The sequence below is a fragment of the Pseudophryne corroboree genome, chromosome 11, assembly GCF_028390025.1.
Source record: "Pseudophryne corroboree isolate aPseCor3 chromosome 11, aPseCor3.hap2, whole genome shotgun sequence".
Taxonomy (NCBI): Eukaryota; Metazoa; Chordata; class Amphibia; order Anura; family Myobatrachidae; genus Pseudophryne; species Pseudophryne corroboree.
In genome coordinates, this window is record NC_086454.1 from 14245177 (window position 1) to 14264220 (window position 19044).

General features: G+C 49.5%; 1 protein-coding gene across 4 annotated transcripts in view; it reads right to left on the reverse strand.

Annotated features, from left to right (window-relative positions):
- Positions 1–1891: 1891 nt before the first annotated feature.
- Positions 1892–19044, reverse strand: part of IFTAP (intraflagellar transport associated protein) — a 92676-nt gene continuing 75523 nt past the window's right edge. For all 4 annotated transcript variants that reach the window (XM_063946279.1, XM_063946280.1, XM_063946282.1 and 1 more), the window contains 2 exons: positions 11471–11580; positions 1892–2112 (listed from right to left, as the gene is read on the reverse strand). In XM_063946279.1, coding sequence (XP_063802349.1) covers positions 1969–2112; positions 11471–11580 — 254 coding nt within the window. In that variant the 3' untranslated portion in view covers positions 1892–1968. The remainder of the gene's footprint in view (positions 2113–11470; positions 11581–19044) is intronic.

The window sequence follows — 19044 nt, forward strand, 5'->3', positions numbered from 1 at the left end:
TAAATCTACTAAGTTCTTAGTTAAATAACTAAGCGCATGCGCTCTGCGTACCATGCGCATGCGCAGTTAGCAGCAAATCGCAGCATAGCGAAAATCGGCAACGAGTGAACAAATCGGAATGACCTCCTTGGCGCTTTATACTGTAGCCAGCCACTTATATTAGCTGAGTCTGAAGACATACAGGCGGCCTCTATAGGTTGCCTAGCTGTGCAATTGCCAGTAAGGGCCTGAGTAAGTAAAGCAAAAAAGCAAGCAACCAGGAAAAACCATGCTGCACTGCAGGTGGGGCAGATGTAACATGTGCAGAGAGAGTTAGATTTGGGTGGGGGGTGTTCAACCTGAAATCTAAACTTCAGTGTAAAAATAAAGCAGCCAGTATTTACCCTGCACAGAAACAATATAAATGTATTTGTTCCCCTGCATGGCAACATGTTTTAGACCCGATACAAAGTTATTTGCTTTTTTTTTATTTGCTTTACTTCAAAATATGAATCAGGCCCAATGCACTTTCAGAATAAGATGGCGGTTATATATAAATGCAAACATAAAATCATTTCTGCTTCTCTTATGTGCTGCATTATTGGACATCCCAAAGTTCTTTTGAGATTGCAAAGACCGGTCTCCCAAGTAGAAGCTGAAAAGTTGTGTTTACACATTTCAGCCAAGCCAGCCTTTTTCACCGAACCTCAGTAACACGCAGTTCCTCACATGGGAGACGGCTGTCCAATACCGTACAACTAATATGGTAATGCTGCCACCATCTGCGATCCCAGTGCTGTGTCCGAAGACTCAGCAATGGATCACTGTCGCAACCAAAGACTGGTCGTCAAAACCTCTCTGTTGGCTCCAGGAGGTCTGCGTCAAACGGTCCTAATCGCCACCCCTCAAATGCCACAGCAGGGGGCACTGCAAGCGACCGTGCAGAACAGAACATAAAACAGCTATTAATCAATCTGGGCCTAAATCATGTTTGCATGCAATAGGCGATTATCACGCAACGGAGCGATTATCGGCAGACTGCGCATGTGCTGCGATCACAAGGCGCACGCACCAAGGCAACACTTCCATCTCGCTCGCAATGGGGATTTCAAGAAAAAGGGATTGACAGGAAGGAGCCGTTTGGAGGTGTTCACGGGGAGTTTACAGGGAGTGGTTTGAAAAATGCGGGAACGCCATGAACGTTTTTGGGGCGGGTCTCTGCCGTCAGCTTCTGCGTGCGAAGACATGGCACCTGTGTCTATACCGCTGTGCACAGTCTGCGCAGCCATAGGTCTATCCGTAACCTCGATGTTCCCCATATTTTCGTATAGGCTGCGAATGTGTAAGCAGTTGCGAATGAGTTTGCGACGGCTCCGGTGGGTGTGTCTTTACATTCCTGGATGGCAGAAGCACTTGCCGACATCAGCAGCTCCGAAGCCTAGGGAGTGGCAACTGCATCTGCGTACAATCATGAATTATCCCTTAGAGATAACTGTACGGAGGTGACTGCGTATACTGTAACTCTACGCCACTAACACCTGTATATGCACCTGCGTAATAACCACCAGCTTGTTATACAAACCACACTGCAATCCTTCCCACCCAGTAACTCCGTGTGAGTGTCGCTGCCTACCCCAGGAGGCCGCAGCCCTGCAGGCATTCCCCATACACAACACGCAGACATCCACAAAAACAATTCAAGAGACACAGCATGAGGGCGGCACTAGCAGGGCATTGTCTGCGCACCTGACAACCGGAGTCAGCGGAGGCCGCTAAGCAGCGCAGCAGCTGGGCATGAGCCACGCGCTAATTACATTATATGAACTCGATACGGTGCGAATCTCGCTATCAATCTCTGGCTGGATAATTACATCTAATCTGTTCTAGCAGCTTCATTGCAAAACACAGGCTGTGAAGTGTGCGTCTTTATTCCCGTCATCTGTAAACAAGACTTCTCTGAGCGACGAGCGGGGATGTGTGACGCTGTCGTCAGGATTCCTTCTCTCCCACCTCCCGGCGTCCCCTCGCGTCCAGGAACTTCATCTCCGCCTCAGAAAATTTAGGGGTCAGAGCCACATGGTCGTAATCGAAGCTTTGGTCCAGAGAGAAGGGCTGGGTATCATCGCCCAGGTGCTGTGAAGGGGAGAGGGGAGTAAGAGGTAAGATCCGAGGCAAGGGAGGACGGCTACACGTGTAATACCAATACTGTGTAAGGACACGCATGATTTTATATATATATATATATTTATATATATTTCTCTAACGTCCTAGTGGATGCTGGCAACTCCGAAAGGACCATGGGGAATAGCGGGCTCCGAAGGAGGCTGGGCACTCTAGAAAGATTTAGGACTACCTGGTGTGCACTGGCTCCTCCCACTATGACCCTCCTCCAAGCCTCAGTTAGATTTTGTGCCCGGCCGAGGTTGGATGCACACTAGGGGCTCTCCTGAGCTCTTAGAAGAAAGATAGTCTTAGGTTTATTATTTTCAGTGAGACCTGCTGGCAACAGGCTCACTGCAGCGAGGGACTAAGGGGAGAAGAAGCGAACTCGCCTGCTTGCAGCCGGATTGGGCTTCTTAGGCTACTGGACACCATTAGCTCCAGAGGGATCGACCGCAGGCCCAGCCTTGATGTTCGGTCCCGGAGCCGCGCCGCTGTCCCCCTTACAGAGCCAGAAGCAAGAAGATGGTCCGGAAAATCGGCGGCATGAAGACATCAGTCTTCACCAAGGTAGCGCACAGCACTGCAGCTGTGCGCCATTGCTCCTCTCACACTTCACACTCCGGTCACTGAGGGTGCAGGGCGCTGGGGGGGGGCGCCCTGAGGCAGCAATAAAAACACCTTGGCTGGCAAAAATACCTCAATATATAGCCCCAGGGGCTATATATGAGGTAAATACCCCTGCCAGAATCCAGAAAAAAGCGGGAGAATAGGCCGCGGAAAAGGGGCGGAGCTATCTCCCTCAGCACACTGGGCGCCATTTTTCCCTCACAGTTCCGCTGGAAGGAAGCTCCCTGGCTCTCCCCTGCAGACTACTCTACAGAAAAGGGTAAAAAAGAGAGAGGGGGGGCATTTAATTTGGCGCAGTATATAGTTTATATTAAAAAGCAGCTATAAGGGACATAACTCAGTTAGTCCCTGCCTTATATAGCGCTCTGGTGTGTGCTGGCATACTCTCACTCTGTCCCCCCAAAGGGCTTTTGTGGGTCCTGTCCTCTATATTGAGCATTCCCTGTGTGTGTGGAGTGTGTCGGTACGGCTGTGTCGACATGTTTGATGAGGATAATGAGGTGGAGGCGGAGCAGATGCCTTTAGAAGGGATGTCACCCCCTGGGGGGCAGACACCTGAGTGGATGTGCTTATGGAAAGAAATGAGTGCACGTATAGACTCATTACATAAGAAATTTGACGACATGCCGACTGCGGGACAGCCGAGTTCTCAGCTCGTGCCTGTCCAGGTGTCTCAAAAGTCATCAGGGGCTCTGAAACGCCCGCTATCTCAGATGGCACAAGTAGATGTCGACACGGATACTGACACCAGTGTCGACGACGAGGAGTCAAATTTAATGCCCATGAAGGCCATTCACTGCATGATTGAGGCAATGAAAGAGGTGTTAAATATCTCTGATTTACATCCAGGTACCACAAAAAAGGGTATTATGTTTGGGGAGAAAAAACTACCTGTAGTTTTTCCCCCGTCAGATGAATTAAATGAAGTGTGTGAAGAAGCGTGGGCTTCCCCTGATAAGAAATTGGTAATTCCTAAGAAGGTACTAATGGCGTTCCCTTTCCCGCCAGAGGATAGGTTACGTTGGGAAACACCTCCTAGAGTGGATAAAGCGCTCACACGTTTGTCTAAAAAGGTGGCACTACCGTCTCAGGATACGGCCGCCCTTAAGGAACCTGCTGATAGAAAGCAGGAGGCGATCCTGAAGTCTGTATATACACACTCAGGCATTATACTTAGACCAGCTATTGCGTCAGCATGGATGTGCAGCGCTGCCGCTGCGTGGTCGGATAAACTGTCAGGAAATATTGACACACTAGACAGAGACACGATTCTGCTAACAATTGACCATATCAAAGACTCAGTCTTATATATGAGAGATGCACAGAGGGAAGTCTGCCGGCTGGCATCTAAAATAAGTGCATTGTCCATCTCTGCTAGGAGAGGCTTATGGACTCGCCAGTGGACAGGAGATGCAGATTCCAAAAGGCACATGGAAGTTTTGCCTTATAAGGGGGAGGAATTATTTTGGGATGGTCTCTCCGACCTAGTTTCCACAGCAACGTCTGGGAAGTCAGCATTTTTACCCCATGTCCCCTCACAGCCTAAGAAGGCGCCATTTTATCAGGTTCAGTCCTTTCGGACCCAGAAAAACAAGCGGGGAAAAGGAGGGTCTTTTCTCTCTAGAGGCAGAGGTAGGGGAAAAAGGCTGCAACAAACAGCAGGTTCCCAGGAGCAAAAGTCCTCCCCCGCTTCCTCTTCCAAGTCCGCCGCATGACGGTGGGGCTCCACAGGCGGAGCCAGGTACGGTGGGGGCCCGCCTCATGAAATTCAGCGATCAGTGGGCTCGCTCACAGGTGGATCCCTGGATCCTTCAAATAGTATCTCAGGGGTACAAGCTGGAATTCGAGGCGGCTCCACCCCACCGGTTCCTAAAATCTGCCTTGCCGATTGCTCCCTCAGACAGGGAGGCGGTGCTAGCAGCGATTCACAAGCTGTATTCCCAGCAGGTGATAATCAAGGTACCCCTACTTCAACAAGGCCGGGGTTACTATTCCACACTATTTGTGGTGCCGAAACCGGACGGTTCGGTGAGACCCATTTTAAATTTGAAATCCTTGAACACATACATAAAAAAATTCAAGTTCAAGATGGAATCGCTCAGGGCGGTTATTGCAAGCCTGGAGGAGGGGGATTACATGGTATCCCTGGACATCAAGGATGCTTACCTGCATGTCCCCATTTACCATCCTCACCAGGAGTACCTCAGATTTGTGGTACAGGATTGCCATTACCAATTCCAGACGCTGCCGTTTGGACTCTCCACGGCACCGAGGGTATTTACCAAGGTTATGGCGGAAATGATGATACTCCTTCGAAAAAAGGGAGTTTTAATTATCCCATACTTGGACGATCTCCTAATAAAGGCACGATCCAAGGAACAGTTGTTAGTGGGAGTAGCACTATCTCAGGAAGTGCTGCGCCAGCACGGCTGGATTCTGAATATCCCAAAGTCACAGCTGGTCCCGACGACACGTCTAATGTTCCTGGGAATGATTCTGGACACAGTCCAGAAAAAAGTGTTTCTCCCGAAGGAGAAAGCCAGGGAGTTGTCTTCTCTAGTCAGAGACCTCCTAAAACCAAAACAGGTATCGGTGCATCACTGCACGCGGGTCCTGGGAAAGATGGTAGCTTCTTACGAAGCAATTCCATTCGGCAGGTTCCATGCCAGGATTTTTCAGTGGGACCTGTTGGACAAGTGGTCCGGATCGCATCTTCAGATGCATCGCTTGATAACCCTGTCCCCAAGAACCAGGGTGTCTCTTCTGTGGTGGCTGCAGAGTGCTCATCTTTTGGAGGGCCGCAGATTCGGCATACAGGACTGGGTCCTGGTGACCACGGATGCCAGCCTACGGGGCTGGGGGGCAGTCACAAAGGGAAGAAACTTCCAAGGACTATGGTCAAGTCAGGAGACTTCCCTTCACATAAATATTCTGGAACTAAGGGCCATTTACAATGCCCTAAGTCAAGCAAAATCCCTGCTCCTACACCAGCCGGTGCTGATCCAGTCAGACAACATCACGGCAGTCGCCCATGTGAATCGACAGGGCGGCACAAGAAGCAGGATGGCAATGGCAGAAGCCACAAGGATTCTCCGATGGGCGGAAAATCATGTACTAGCACTGTCAGCAGTGTTCATCCGGGAGTGGACAACTGGGAAGCAGACTTTCTCAGCAGGCACGACCTCCACCCGGGAGAGTGGGGACTTCATCCAGAAGTCTTCCAAATGATTGTAAATCAGTGGGGTCGTCCACAGGTGGACATGATGGCGTCCCGCCTAAACAAAAAACTAGAGAGGTATTGCGCCAGGTCAAGAGACCCTCAGGCGATAGCTGTGGACGCTCTAGTGACACCGTGGGTGTACCGGTCAGTTTATGTGTTCCCTCCTCTACCTCTCATACCAAAGGTATTGAGAATAATAAGAAAGCGAGGTGTAAACACAATTCTCGTGGTTCCGGATTGGCCAAGAAGAGCGTGGTACCCGGAACTTCAAGAGATGATCTCAGAGGACCCGTGGTCTCTGCCGCTCAGACAAGACCTGCTACAGGAGGTGCCCTGTCTGTTCCAAGACTTACCGCGGCTGCGTTTGACGGCATGGCGGTTGAACGCCGGATCCTGAAGGAAAAGGGCATTCCGGAGGAAGTCATTCCTACGCTTATTAAAGCTAGAAAAGAGGTTACAGCAAATCATTATCACCGTATATGGCGGAAGTATGTTGCATGGTGTGAGGCCGAAAAGGCCCCAACAGAGGAATTTCAACTAGGTCGATTTCTGCATTTCCTGCAAGCAGGAGTTAATATGGGCCTAAAACTAGGCTCCATTAAAGTACAGATCTCGGCTCTGTCGAGTTTCTTTCAAAAAGAACTAGCTTCAGTACCTGAAGTTCAGACATTTGTGAAAGGAGTGCTGCATATTCAGCCCCCATTTGTGCCTCCTGTGGCACCTTGGGATCTCAACGTGATGTTGAGTTTCTTAAAATCACATTGGTTTGAGCCACTAAAAACCGTGGATCTGAAATATCTCACGTGGAAAGTGGTCATGTTATTGGCTTTGGCTTCAGCCAGGCGTGTGTCAGAATTGGCGGCTTTATCATGTAAAAGCCCTTATCTGATTTTCCATATGGATAGGGCAGAATTGAGGACTCGTCCCCAATTTCTCCCAAAGGTGGTGTCAGCGTTTCACCTGAACCAGCCTATTGTGGTGCCTGCGGCTACTAGGGACTTGGAGGACTCCAAGTTGCTAGACGTTGTCAGGGCCCTGAAAATATATGTTTCCAGGATGGCTGGAGTCAGAAAATCTGACTCGCTATTTATCCTGTATGCACCCAACAAGCTGGGTGCTCCTGCTTCTAAGCAGACTATTGCTCGCTGGATTTGTAGTACAATTCAGCTTGCTCATTCTGTGGCAGGCCTGCCACAGCCAAAATCTGTAAATGCCCATTCCACTAGGAAGGTGGGCTCATCTTGGGCGGCTGCCCGAGGGGTCTCGGCTTTACAACTTTGCCGAGCAGCTACTTGGTCAGGGGCAAACACGTTTGCAAAATTCTACAAATTTGATACCCTGGCTGAGGAGGACCTGGAGTTCTCTCATTCGGTGCTGCAGAGTCATCCGCACTCTCCCGCCCGTTTGGGAGCTTTGGTATAATCCCCATGGTCCTTTCGGAGTTCCCAGCATCCACTAGGACGTTAGAGAAAATAAGAATTTACTCACCGGTAATTCTATTTCTCGTAGTCCGTAGTAGATGCTGGGCGCCCATCCCAAGTGCGGATTGTCTGCAATACTTGTACATAGTTATTGTTAACTAAATCGGGTTATTGTTGAGCCATCTGTTGAGAGGCTCAGTTGTTTCATACTGTTAACTGGGATTCATATCACGAGTTGTACGGTGTGATTGGTGTGGCTGGTATGAGTCTTACCCGGGATTCAAAATCCTTCCTTATTGTGTACGCTCGTCCGGGCACAGTGTCCTAACTGAGGCTTGGAGGAGGGTCATAGTGGGAGGAGCCAGTGCACACCAGGTAGTCCTAAATCTTTCTAGAGTGCCCAGCCTCCTTCGGAGCCCGCTATTCCCCATGGTCCTTTCGGAGTTCCCAGCATCCACTACGGACTACGAGAAATAGAATTACCGGTGAATAAATTCTTATTATATACACATTATAGATAAATATAGATATAATATATACACACACATATTAAAGTGCTAAAATAAAATAATGTAATACAATCATGAATAATTGATTGCTTTTATTATATACAGTATATATAGCGCACACATATACTGCAGTGCTGTACAGCATACATTTCACCCTATATCACACACATGCACGCACACACTAGGGTTATATTTTGGCAGTAGCCGATTACCCTTCCAGTATGGGAGGAAACCGGTGCACCTGGAAGAAATCTACACACAAGTGGAAGAACATACAAACTCCACACACATGCTCCATGACTGGAAGTTGAACTCATGAGGCAGCTATGCTAACCACTACGCCAGCCATGCTGCCCGATAATAGTTTTAGGATCAGAAGTAAAGGGGGGTCATTCAGACCCTACCGCTATTGCGGCCAGCTGCGCAATTTGCCGGTCGAGGCAAACTGCGCATGCACAGCGGCTGCACAGACTTACACATTGCAGCCGCATCCCTGATGGATGCAACCGCAACATGACCGGGCTGGCAACGCGGTGTTGGGGGGGGGGGGTGAGCCAAACGGGGGCAGGACGGGACTGTTTACGAAACGTTGCATGCGTCGCAGTTAAAAAAAAATGGCAGTCAGGGGTCAACCTTAGTTCGCATGGAAAGGCGGCCTCACACACGCTGGGCGGCGTTGTCCTGTGCTGGGTGGCCCCCCACGTGTGAGGTGATGGACGCAGATCTGGGACCGTATGTAGCGATCTGCGTTCCTCTCTAGGTCCTTACAGGACAGCTGCAGATGTTATATACGGAAGTAACCTGCCACCTAGTGTTCCGAGGGCAGAATCACCCCCACTCCCTCCCGTCACCTGCCGCCAGCTGTACTGTAGTCTGATTCTGCCGATATGTATGCGGCGGCCGCTGCCAGGATTTTAGTGGAGGCACCCGTAATGGGCGTGGGTGTGGAGTACTAGACCTACATTAAAAGGGGCTACTGTCAATACATCTACTATTAATGGTAGACATGGATTAGGTCAACATGGAATAGGTAGACAGTACAAGAGGTCGACAGGGTCAAATTGTCGACACAAAATAGGTAAACAATTTTTTGTTTTTGTTTTTTTGGATGTTTGTCACTTTTCTGGTACAAACAAACCCCATTAGTGTACCGCGTCCCCTCGCTTACGGCTCCCGGCAAGGTTACTATTCCCAATCATAGTCCCGGTGGATGGTAAAGTATGAATAAGTTGAAAAAAAGAAATGGGGTAAAAAAAAAAAAAAAAAACATGTGTCGACCTTTAGAATCTGTTGACCTAATGCGTGTCGACCATTAGTGGTTGACCTATTAACTGTAGATCTTTTTTGTGTAGATCTATAGATCAGATACCAATCGAGGTACACAGATACAACCATCGGACGCATACAAGGCAAAGCACTGCCCATCTGAACAGCCCAATGACAGCCGGCAGACCGGGCGCTGGAGGCGTTTCTCGTGCGTACAAGCAGTAACACGTCACCACAATGATTGTGTCACGTCTGTGTTTTTGCTGCCACTCCCCCATTCCCTTCCCAAGTGGTCCCTGACTCTGTCACTTTGCGAATAAATACTTACTGCCCCCGGGGCTATCCAACTGTCCGCCATGCCGGCACTTATCTGGGATTTTGTTTGTTTGCCTGCCTCAGGCGATACATTTTTTAGCCGATCATGGCCGCAAAAATACATACTGTAGGTCTACAACTTTTTTGTGGATCCTCTGTGTTTTCGTGCGAAAAAGTAAAAATTTTGGGGGCGGAAAAAACGAGGGAAAAATGGATAACACAGAAAAAATTTGTCGCAAACCCCCCCCCCATCCCCCGTTTTTTCGCTTCCCAAAACTTTTCAGGTCTAGTTAGATACCCCCTTAGACACATAGGGAGTAATTCAGACTGGATCGCTGCAGCGGGCGCACTGCTGGTGCAATCGCTGCAGCCTCTGACATCAGCACCTCACTGGTGCAATCGCCTCTGCCTGACTGACAGACAGAGGCGTTCGTGGGGAGAAAGGGGGCGTACCAATGGCGTTAGAATGCCGGACGTCACACGCAGCCGCTGCGACCCAGGACGCGGCCAGTAGCCTCCTGCCAGAGCACAGGAGCTGCGCGGGTAGGGAGCTACTTGTCAGGTACAAAACACTGCCGCAATGCGATGCTTTTGTACCTGTGTGTGTGTTGGGGGGGTGGGTAGGGCCTGACATGCGGGGCGGTCTAGGCCTGTGCTGGGCGTCCCCCCGCGTGTCAGAGTAACTGATGGTAAAATCTAGCACATCTACTCCCATAGGAGGACTGATATTGGTCAACTGCGGAAATAAATCTGGTTGCGGCTATCTCTAAATCAGGCATTGTGTGCTCACAGAGAAGGGAGGGGAAGTCTCTCTATGGGGTAAATTTACTAAGATGGGAGTTCTATGCCCAACTACAGCACGGGGCCTGATTTAGAGATGGACACAGCTGCTGTACAAAGATATGCCAAAGCAGCAGGAGGCGTCCTGAGTAAAGAGACGCCTCCTGCAGGCTTGTGTGATCTGCTGCTGCACCCGAAGACAGAGCATCGGATCACCTGCGTGAGCATCGGCTATCTGAGTAACCCGCAGGACATCTGGGTTGCGCACGCTGGTGAGGCCGGTAAAGAAGTCACAGACCCTGACCTCACCACTGCCGGAAAATGGGGGCAACATGGGAACGCTGGCCAGTTGCGTCCATCCCTCGCCCCTAAACGCTCTCAGCTTGTCCATCAGGCTATGACTCAGCACCAGCGGCCCACCATCGGAGATGTACGTACACCATCAGGATTACATACATCTCTGAATCAGCCCCATAGTACATACTATTTATGTTGCACTTATTGAACTCTACTGAAATCCCAGTCTCTGGTCACACTACTGTACTCCTCCGAAGCATAAAACACCCGCCGGAGAGGGATGTGATTGATAAATGAACAGTAATCATTTCTGGAACACCGGCAGCCGGGATGCGTTGCCGGTATACTGAAGGCCGGCACTCCGGTCGCCGCTAAATCGTACTGTACCCGTCTGTCTTACTATTGCAGAACTAAAACTGCCAGCATGCCTGGCCTATCCACGATGAGCGCAGCACGCTGTTTTCATTGTGTTCTGGGAACGGAAAGCTACGCAGTACTGTCCCGCCGCCCTTTATCACGTGATTCCAGGACAGGATGAATGAATGTCACAGAACACATCTACATAGTCCATTGGCCGGAGCCTTTCTGTGCAGCTGCTGCAGCCTGCTTCTGTGAGCATCCGCCTGTGTATGCAGAACATCCATTCTGTATGTGGAATGCCGCTCGCGCACGTTTTACCGCCTGCAGCCCCTACCACCATCATCAGTATATGCGCCCACCCCACGCTATGTGCAAAAGACCAGTCTAATACAGGCGTCCCAGCTCTATCCGTTCTACTGAAGCTGACTTACATAACGCAACACTCCTACTAGACAAAACAGTTCCGAAACAGCCTTATAGAGACGCTGCAGTTCCGGCATCATAGGAGGCATCAGCAAGAAGGTCTGCAGTACCTCATCTGTCGCAGTCTCCGGCGTGGACGCAGCGTGGGTCTCTAAGCACGTGCTTCTTATGATGGGCTTAGTAACAGCTGTTGCAGTGTCCGCCTCTCCTGGATATAACACTGACGAGGATGAAAAAAACAATTAAACATATACAGTATTACTAGGGAACTGCATATTCAGACATATAATACAACCTCAGTATTCCCGAGCCGGCTTCTGCTCCCAGCCTGTGGTTTACCTTTACAGGGAAAGTGCAGAAACCTAATAAGCTATTGCGACAATGTTTTCTGCCGCAGCTGGCAACTGCGCAGCAGTCTCTACTGATACGTATTTACTCCGGGCCAGTGTGTGCGTTCTGGGCACCCTAGGTGCCACCGCTTGGTTACTACACACCGTAGATCCTTCCCTGGTGCAGAGCAGGGGTGGTGGGGAGCATTACATGTCCTATAACAGGGAGCGTGACATCACAGCCAAGCGCCACACACTCCCAGCCCATTACTAATATGGAGGAGCCGGTAAGACGCTACCGCCCGTTTCCCCTTCACGTTTGCATCTGGCACTATGTGGCGACAATAAGGCACTGAATGAGTGACGTCAGCTCACCCTGGCACTCTAGATTTACCTGGTGGCAGCGCCTACCCTGTAGGGACTTGCAAAATTAAGGACCATTGACGTAGGGTTGCAAAGTAATGTTTTGATGAATCTATGAAGCAACGCCGCCGGTTTCTGCTATGTATATTTCCATTTGGAGGTGCTCCCTTATAAATGCAGGGGGCTCTCATTTTCTTCTATTCTACTTACGGAACAGTCAATGTCATAAAATAGAAGATGCAAAAATAAGATTTTACTTACCGATAAATCTATTTCTCGTAGTCCGTAGTGGATGCTGGGGACTCCGTAAGGACCATGGGGATATAGCGGCTCCGCAGGAGACAGGGCACAATAATAAAAGCTTTAGGATCAGGTGGTGTGCACTGGCTCCTCCCCCTATGACCCTCCTCCAAGCCTCAGTTAGGATACTGTGCCCGGACGAGCGTGCATAATAAGGAAGGATATTGAATCCCGGGTAAGACTCATACCAGCCACACCAATTACACCGTACAACCTGTGATCTGAACCCAGTTAACAGTATGATAACAACGAAGGAGCCTCTGACAAGATGGCTCACAACAAGAATAACCCGATTTTTGTAACAATAACTATGTACAAGTATTGCAGACAATCCGCACTTGGGATGGGCGCCCAGCATCCACTACGGACTACGAGAAATAGATTTATCGGTAAGTAAAATCTTATTTTCTCTGACGTCCTAGTGGATGCTGGGGACTCCGTAAGGACCATGGGGATTATACCAAAGCTCCCAAACGGGCGGGAGAGTGCGGATGACCCTGCAGCACCGAATGAGAGACTCCATGTCCTCCTCAGCCAGGGTATCAAATTTGTAGAATTTAGCAAACGTGTTTGCCCCTGACCAAGTAACTGCTCGGTAAAGTTGTAAAGCCGAGACCCCTCGGGCAGTCGCCCAAGATGAGCCCCCTTCCTTTTGGAATGGGCTTTTACAGATTTTGGCTGTGGCAGGCCTGCCACAGAATGTGTAAACTGAATTGTATTACAAATCCAGCGAGCAATCGTCTGCTTAGAAGCAGGAGCACCCATCTTGTTGGGTGCATACAGGCTAAACAGCGAGTCAGATTTTCTGACTCCAGCCGTCCTGGAAACATATTTTTCAGGGCCCTGACAACGTCAAGTAACTTGGAGTCCTCCAAGTCCCTAGTACCCGCAGGTACCACAATAGGTTGGTTCATGTGAAAAACAGAAAACACCTTAAGGAGAAATTGAGGACGAGTCCTCAATTCTGCCCTGTCAGAATGAAAAATTAAGTAAGGGCTTTATATATGATAAAGCCGCCAATTCTGACACACGCCTGGCTGAAGCCAGGGCTAATAGCATCGTCACCTTCCATGTGAGATATTTTAAGTCCACAGTGGTGAGTGGTTCAAACCAATGTGACTTTAGGAAACTCAAAACAACATTGAGATCCCAAGGTGCCACTGGGGCACAAAATGAGGCTGTATATGCAGTACCCCTTTTACAAACATCTGAACGTCAGGCACTAAAGCCAGTTCTTTCTGGAAGAAATTCGACAGGGCCGAAATTTGAACCTTAATGGACCCTAATTTTAGGCCCATAGACAGTCCTGTTTTCAGGAAATGTAGGAAACGACACAGTTGGAATTCCTCTGTAGGGGCCTTCTTGGCCTCACACCACGCAACATATCTTCACCAAATGCGGTGAAAATGTTTTGCGGTTACATCCTTCCTGTCTTTGACCAGGGTAGGGATGACTTCATCTGGAATGCCCTTTCAGGATCCGGCGTTCAACCGCCATGCCGTCAAACGCGGCCGCGGTAAGTCTTGGAACAGACAAGGCCCCTGCTGGAGCAGGTCCTTTCTTAAAGGTAGAGGCCACGGGTCTTCCGTGAACATCTCTTGAAGTTTCGGGTACCAAGTCCTTCTTGGCCAATCCGGAACCACGAGTATCGTTCTTACTCATCTCCCTCTTATGATTCTCAGTACTTTTGGTATGAGAGGCATAGGAGGGAACATATACTCTGACTGGTACACCCACAGTGTTACCAGAGCGTCCACCGCTATTGCCTGAGGGTCCCTTGACCTGGCGCAATATCTGTCTAGTTTTTTGTTCAGGCGGGACGCCATCATGTCCACCTTTGGTTTTTCCCAACGGTTTACAATCATGTGGAAGACTTCCCGATGAAGTCCCCACTCTCCCGGGTAGAGGTCATGCCTGCTGAGGAAGTCTGCTTCCCAGTTTTCCACTCCCGGAATGAACACTGCTGAGAGTGTTATCACATGATTTTTCGCCCAGCGAAGAATCCTTGTAGTTTCTGCCATTTCCCTCCTGCTTCTTGTGCCGCCCTGTTTACGTGGGCGACTGCCGTGATGTTGTCCCACTGGATCAATACCGGCTGACCTTGAAGCAGAGGTCTTGCTAAGCTTAGAGCATTGTAAATTGCCCTTAGCTCCAGTATATTTATGTGGAGAGAAGTCTCCAGACTTGATCACACTCTCTGGAAATTTTTTCCTTGTGTGACTGCTCCCCAGCCACTCAGGCTGGCATCCGTGGTCACCAGGACCCAGTCCTGAATGCCGAATCTGCGGCCCTTTCATAGATGAGCACTCTGCAGCCACCGCAGAAGAAACACCCTTGTCCTTGGAGACAGGGTTATCCGCTGATGCATCTGAAGATGCGATCCGGACCATTTTTCCAGCAGATCCCACGGAAAGGTTCTTGCTTGAAATCTACCGAATGGGATCGCTTTGTAAGAAACCACCATTTTTCACAGGATCCTTGTGCAATGATGCACTGATACTTTTCCTGGTTTTAGGAGGTTCCTGACTAGCTCGGATAACTCCCTGGCTTTCTTCTCCGGGAGAAAACATCCTTTTCTGGACTGTGTCCAGAATCATCCCTAGGAACAGTAGACGTGTCGTCGGAAAAAACTGCGATTTTGGAATATTTAGAATCCACTCGTGCTGTCGTAGAACTACTTAAGATAGTGCTACTCCGACCTCCAACTGTTCTCTGGACCTTGCCTTTATCAGGAAAGCGTCCATATTTCTTTTAAGAAGAATCATCATTTCGGCCATTACCTTGGTAAAGACCCGGGGTGCCGTGGACAATCCAAACGGCAGCGTCTGAACTGATAGTGACAGTTCTGTACCACGAACCTGAGGTACCCTTGGTGAGAAGGCAAATTTGGACATGTAGGTAAGCGTCCCTGATATCCAGTGACACCATATCGTCCCCTTCTTCCTGGTTCGCTATCACTACTCTGAGTGACTCCATCTTGATTTGAACGCTTGTATGTAAGTGTTCAAATATTTCAGATCTCACCGAGCCGTCTGGCTTCAGTACCACAATATAGTGTGGAATAATACCCCTTCCCTTGTTGTAGAAGGGGTACTTTGATTATCACCTGCTGGGAATACAGCCTGTGAATTGTTCCCAATACTGCCTCCCTGTCGGAGGGAGATGTTGGTAAAGCAGACTTCAGGAACTTGTGAGGGGGAGACGTCTCGAATTTCCAATGTACACCTGGGATACTACGTGTAGGATCCAGGAGTCCACTTGTGAGTGAGCCCCCTGCGTGCTGAAACTCTTGAGATGACCCCCTACCGCACCTGAGTCCGCTTGTACTGCCCCAGCGTCATGCTGCGGACTTGGCAGAAGCTGTGGAGGGCTTCTGTTCCTGGGAATGGGCTGCCTGCTGCAGTCTTCTTCCCTTTCCTCTACCCCTGGGCAGATATGACTGGCCCTTTTGCCCGCCTGCCCTTATGGGGACGAAAGGACTGAGACTGAAAAGACTGTGTCCTTTTCTGCTGAGATGTGACTTGGGGTAACAAAAGGTGGATTTTTCAGCTGTTGCCATGGCCACCAGGTCCGATGGACCGCCCCTTTATACGGCAATACTTCCATGTGCCGTCTGGAATCTGCATCACCTGACCACTGTCGTGTCTTCGTCTGGCAGATATGGACATCACATTTACTCTTGATGCCAGAATGCAAATATCCCTCTGCGCATCTCGCATATATAGAAATGCATCTATAGTCAATAAAATCTTGTCCCTGTCAAGGGTATCAATATTTTCAGTCAGGAAATCCGACCAAGCCCCCTCAGCGCTGCACATCCAGGCTGAGGCGATTGCTGGTCGTAGTATAACACCAGTATGTGTGTATATACTTTTAGGATATTTTTCAGCTTCCTATCAGCTGGCTCCTTGAGGGCTGCCGTATCTGGAGACGGTAACGCCCCTTGTTTTTATAAGCGTGTGAGCGCCTTATCCACCCTAAGGTGTGTTTCCCAACTCGCCCTAACTTCTGGCGGGAAAGGGTATACCGCCAATAATTTTCTATCGGAGGAAACCCACGTATCATCACACACTTCATTTAATTTATCTGATTCAGGAAAAACTACAAGTAGTTTATTCACACCCTACATAATACCCTTATTTGTGGTACTTGTAGTATCAGAAATATGTAACACCTCCTTCATTGCCCTTAACATGAAACGTGTGGCCCTAAAGGAAAATACGTTTGTTTATTTACCGTCGACACTGGAGTCAGTGTCCGTGTCTGTGTCTGTGTCAACCGACTGAGGTAAATGGGCGTTTTTACAAGCCCCTGACGGTGTCTGAGACGCCTGGACAGGTACTAATTTGTTTGCCGGCCGTCTCATGTCGTCAACCGACCTTGCAGCGTGTTGACATTATCACGTAATTCCTAAATAAGCCATCCATTCCAGTGTCGACTCCCTAGAGAGTGACATCACCAATACAGGCAATTTGCTCCGCCTCCTCACCAACATCGTCCTCCTACATGTCGACACACACGTACCGACACACAGCACACACACAGGGAATGCTCTGATAGAGGACAGGACCCCACTAGCCCTTTGGGGAGACAGAGGGAGAGTTTGCCAGCACACACCAAAAACGCTATAATTATACAGGGACAACCCCTTATACAAGTGTTTTCCCTTATAGCATTTTTATATATGTAATCATATCGCCAAATAAGTGCCCCCCCTCTCTGTTTTAACCCTGTTTCTGTAGTGCAGTGCAGGGGAGAGCCTGGGAGCCTTCCTCACAGCAGAGCTGAGCAGGAAAATGGCGCCGTGTGCTGAGGAGAATAGGCCCCGCCCCCTTTTCGGCGGGCTCTTCTCCCGGAGTTTGTGAGATATGGCAGGGGTTAAATACATCCATATAGCCTCAAGGGCTATATGTGATGTATTTTAGCCATAAAAAGGTATTATACATTGCTGCCCAGGGCGCCCCCCCCCAGCGCCCTGCACCCTCAGTGACAGTTGGTGACTGTTGGTGAAGTGTGCTGACAACAATGGCGCACAGCTGCAGTGCTGTGCGCTACCTTATGAAGACTGAAAATCTTCTGCCGCCTGTTTCTGGACCTCTGGACCTCTTCAACTTCGGCATCTGCAAGGGGGGTCGGCGGCACGGCTCCGGGACGAACCCCAGGGTGAGACCTGTGTTCCGACTCCCTCTGGAGCTAATGGTGTCCAGTATCCTAAGAAGCAAATCCATCCTGCACGCAGGTGAGTTTACTTCTCTCCCCTAAGTCCCTCGTAGCAGTGAGCCTGTTGCCAGCAGGTCTCACTGAAAGAAAAAAACCTAACTTAAACTTTTATTCTAAGCAGCTCAGGAGAGCCACCTAGATTGCACCCTTCTCGGCCGGGCACAAAAATCTAACTGAGGCTTGGAGGAGGGTCATAGGGGGAGGAGCCAGTGCACACCACCTGATCCTAAAGCTTTTATTATTGTGCCCTGTCTCCTGCGGAGCCGCTATATCCCCATGGTCCTTACGGAGTCCCCAGCATCCACTAGGACGTCAGAGAAAATATGTTTCCTGCAAAATGCCAGCAGAAAAATCTATACCACTACTCCAGCTGTCCTGGAATGATACCGCAGTGACTTACACACGCTGAAACACTGCAGAACCCACCCAGATGAGGGACCAGGCGTCTCTCACCTCCGAACTGACGGGGACTATTTTTAAAGTGGAGTTAAGCGACATAAACATGTTTGCGATCATCCCCAAGTCACAGGCAGAAGAGCGCAGCAATCAGCCTCTGTTTACCGGGGGATGTGTCAGGGAGGAAGCGTCTCAGCTCTATATTTAGTCTGTGTGACAGAGAATGAAGGCGTCTAATCTGCGGCTTCACTCTGCCTGGCAATGTGTAATCAAGCAGCTAATTCACAGGCAAAATGTATCTGACAGCAAAAATCAGGAGGAACATAAGATGCCCCCAGGAAAAGAGACTAAGGGCAGGACGGCTGCGGTCCTCCCAACACCACTGAGCTGGAGAGTCCGGGGCAGATGGGGCAGATGCAGAATTACCTCGCACAGATCAGTTTATACAGCGTCAGTCCCAGTTACTGATCTTAGGGGGTCATTCCGAGTTGTTCGCTCGTTATTTTTGTCTCGCAACGGAGCGAATAGTCGCTAATGCGCATGCGCAATGTCCGCAGTGCGACTGCGCCAAGTAAATTTGCTATGCAGTTAGGTATTTTACTCACGGCATTACGAGGTTTTTTCTTCGTTCTGGTGATCGGAGTGTGATTGACAGGAAGTGGGTGTTTCTGGGCGGAAACAGGCCGTTTTATGGGTGTGTGCGAAAAAACGCTACCGTTTCTGGGAAAAACGTGGGAGTGGCTGGAGAAACGGAGGAGTGTCTGGGCGAACGCTGGTTGTGTTTGTGACGCCAAACCAGGAACGACAAGCCCTGAACTGATCGCAGATGCCGAGTAAGTCTGGAGCTACTCAGAAACTGCACAGAGATGTCTATTCAGAATTCTGCTAATCTTTCGTTCGCAATTTTGATAAGCTAAGATTCACTCCCAGTAAGCGGCGGCTTAGCTTGTGCAAAGCTGCTAAAAGCAGCTTGCGAGCGAACAACTTGGAATGACCCCCAGAGTCCTGACTTTTGCTACTATAAAAGGACTGAAAGAGGTGAAAGGAATGTATTAACCTGGAGAAGTGATAAAGCA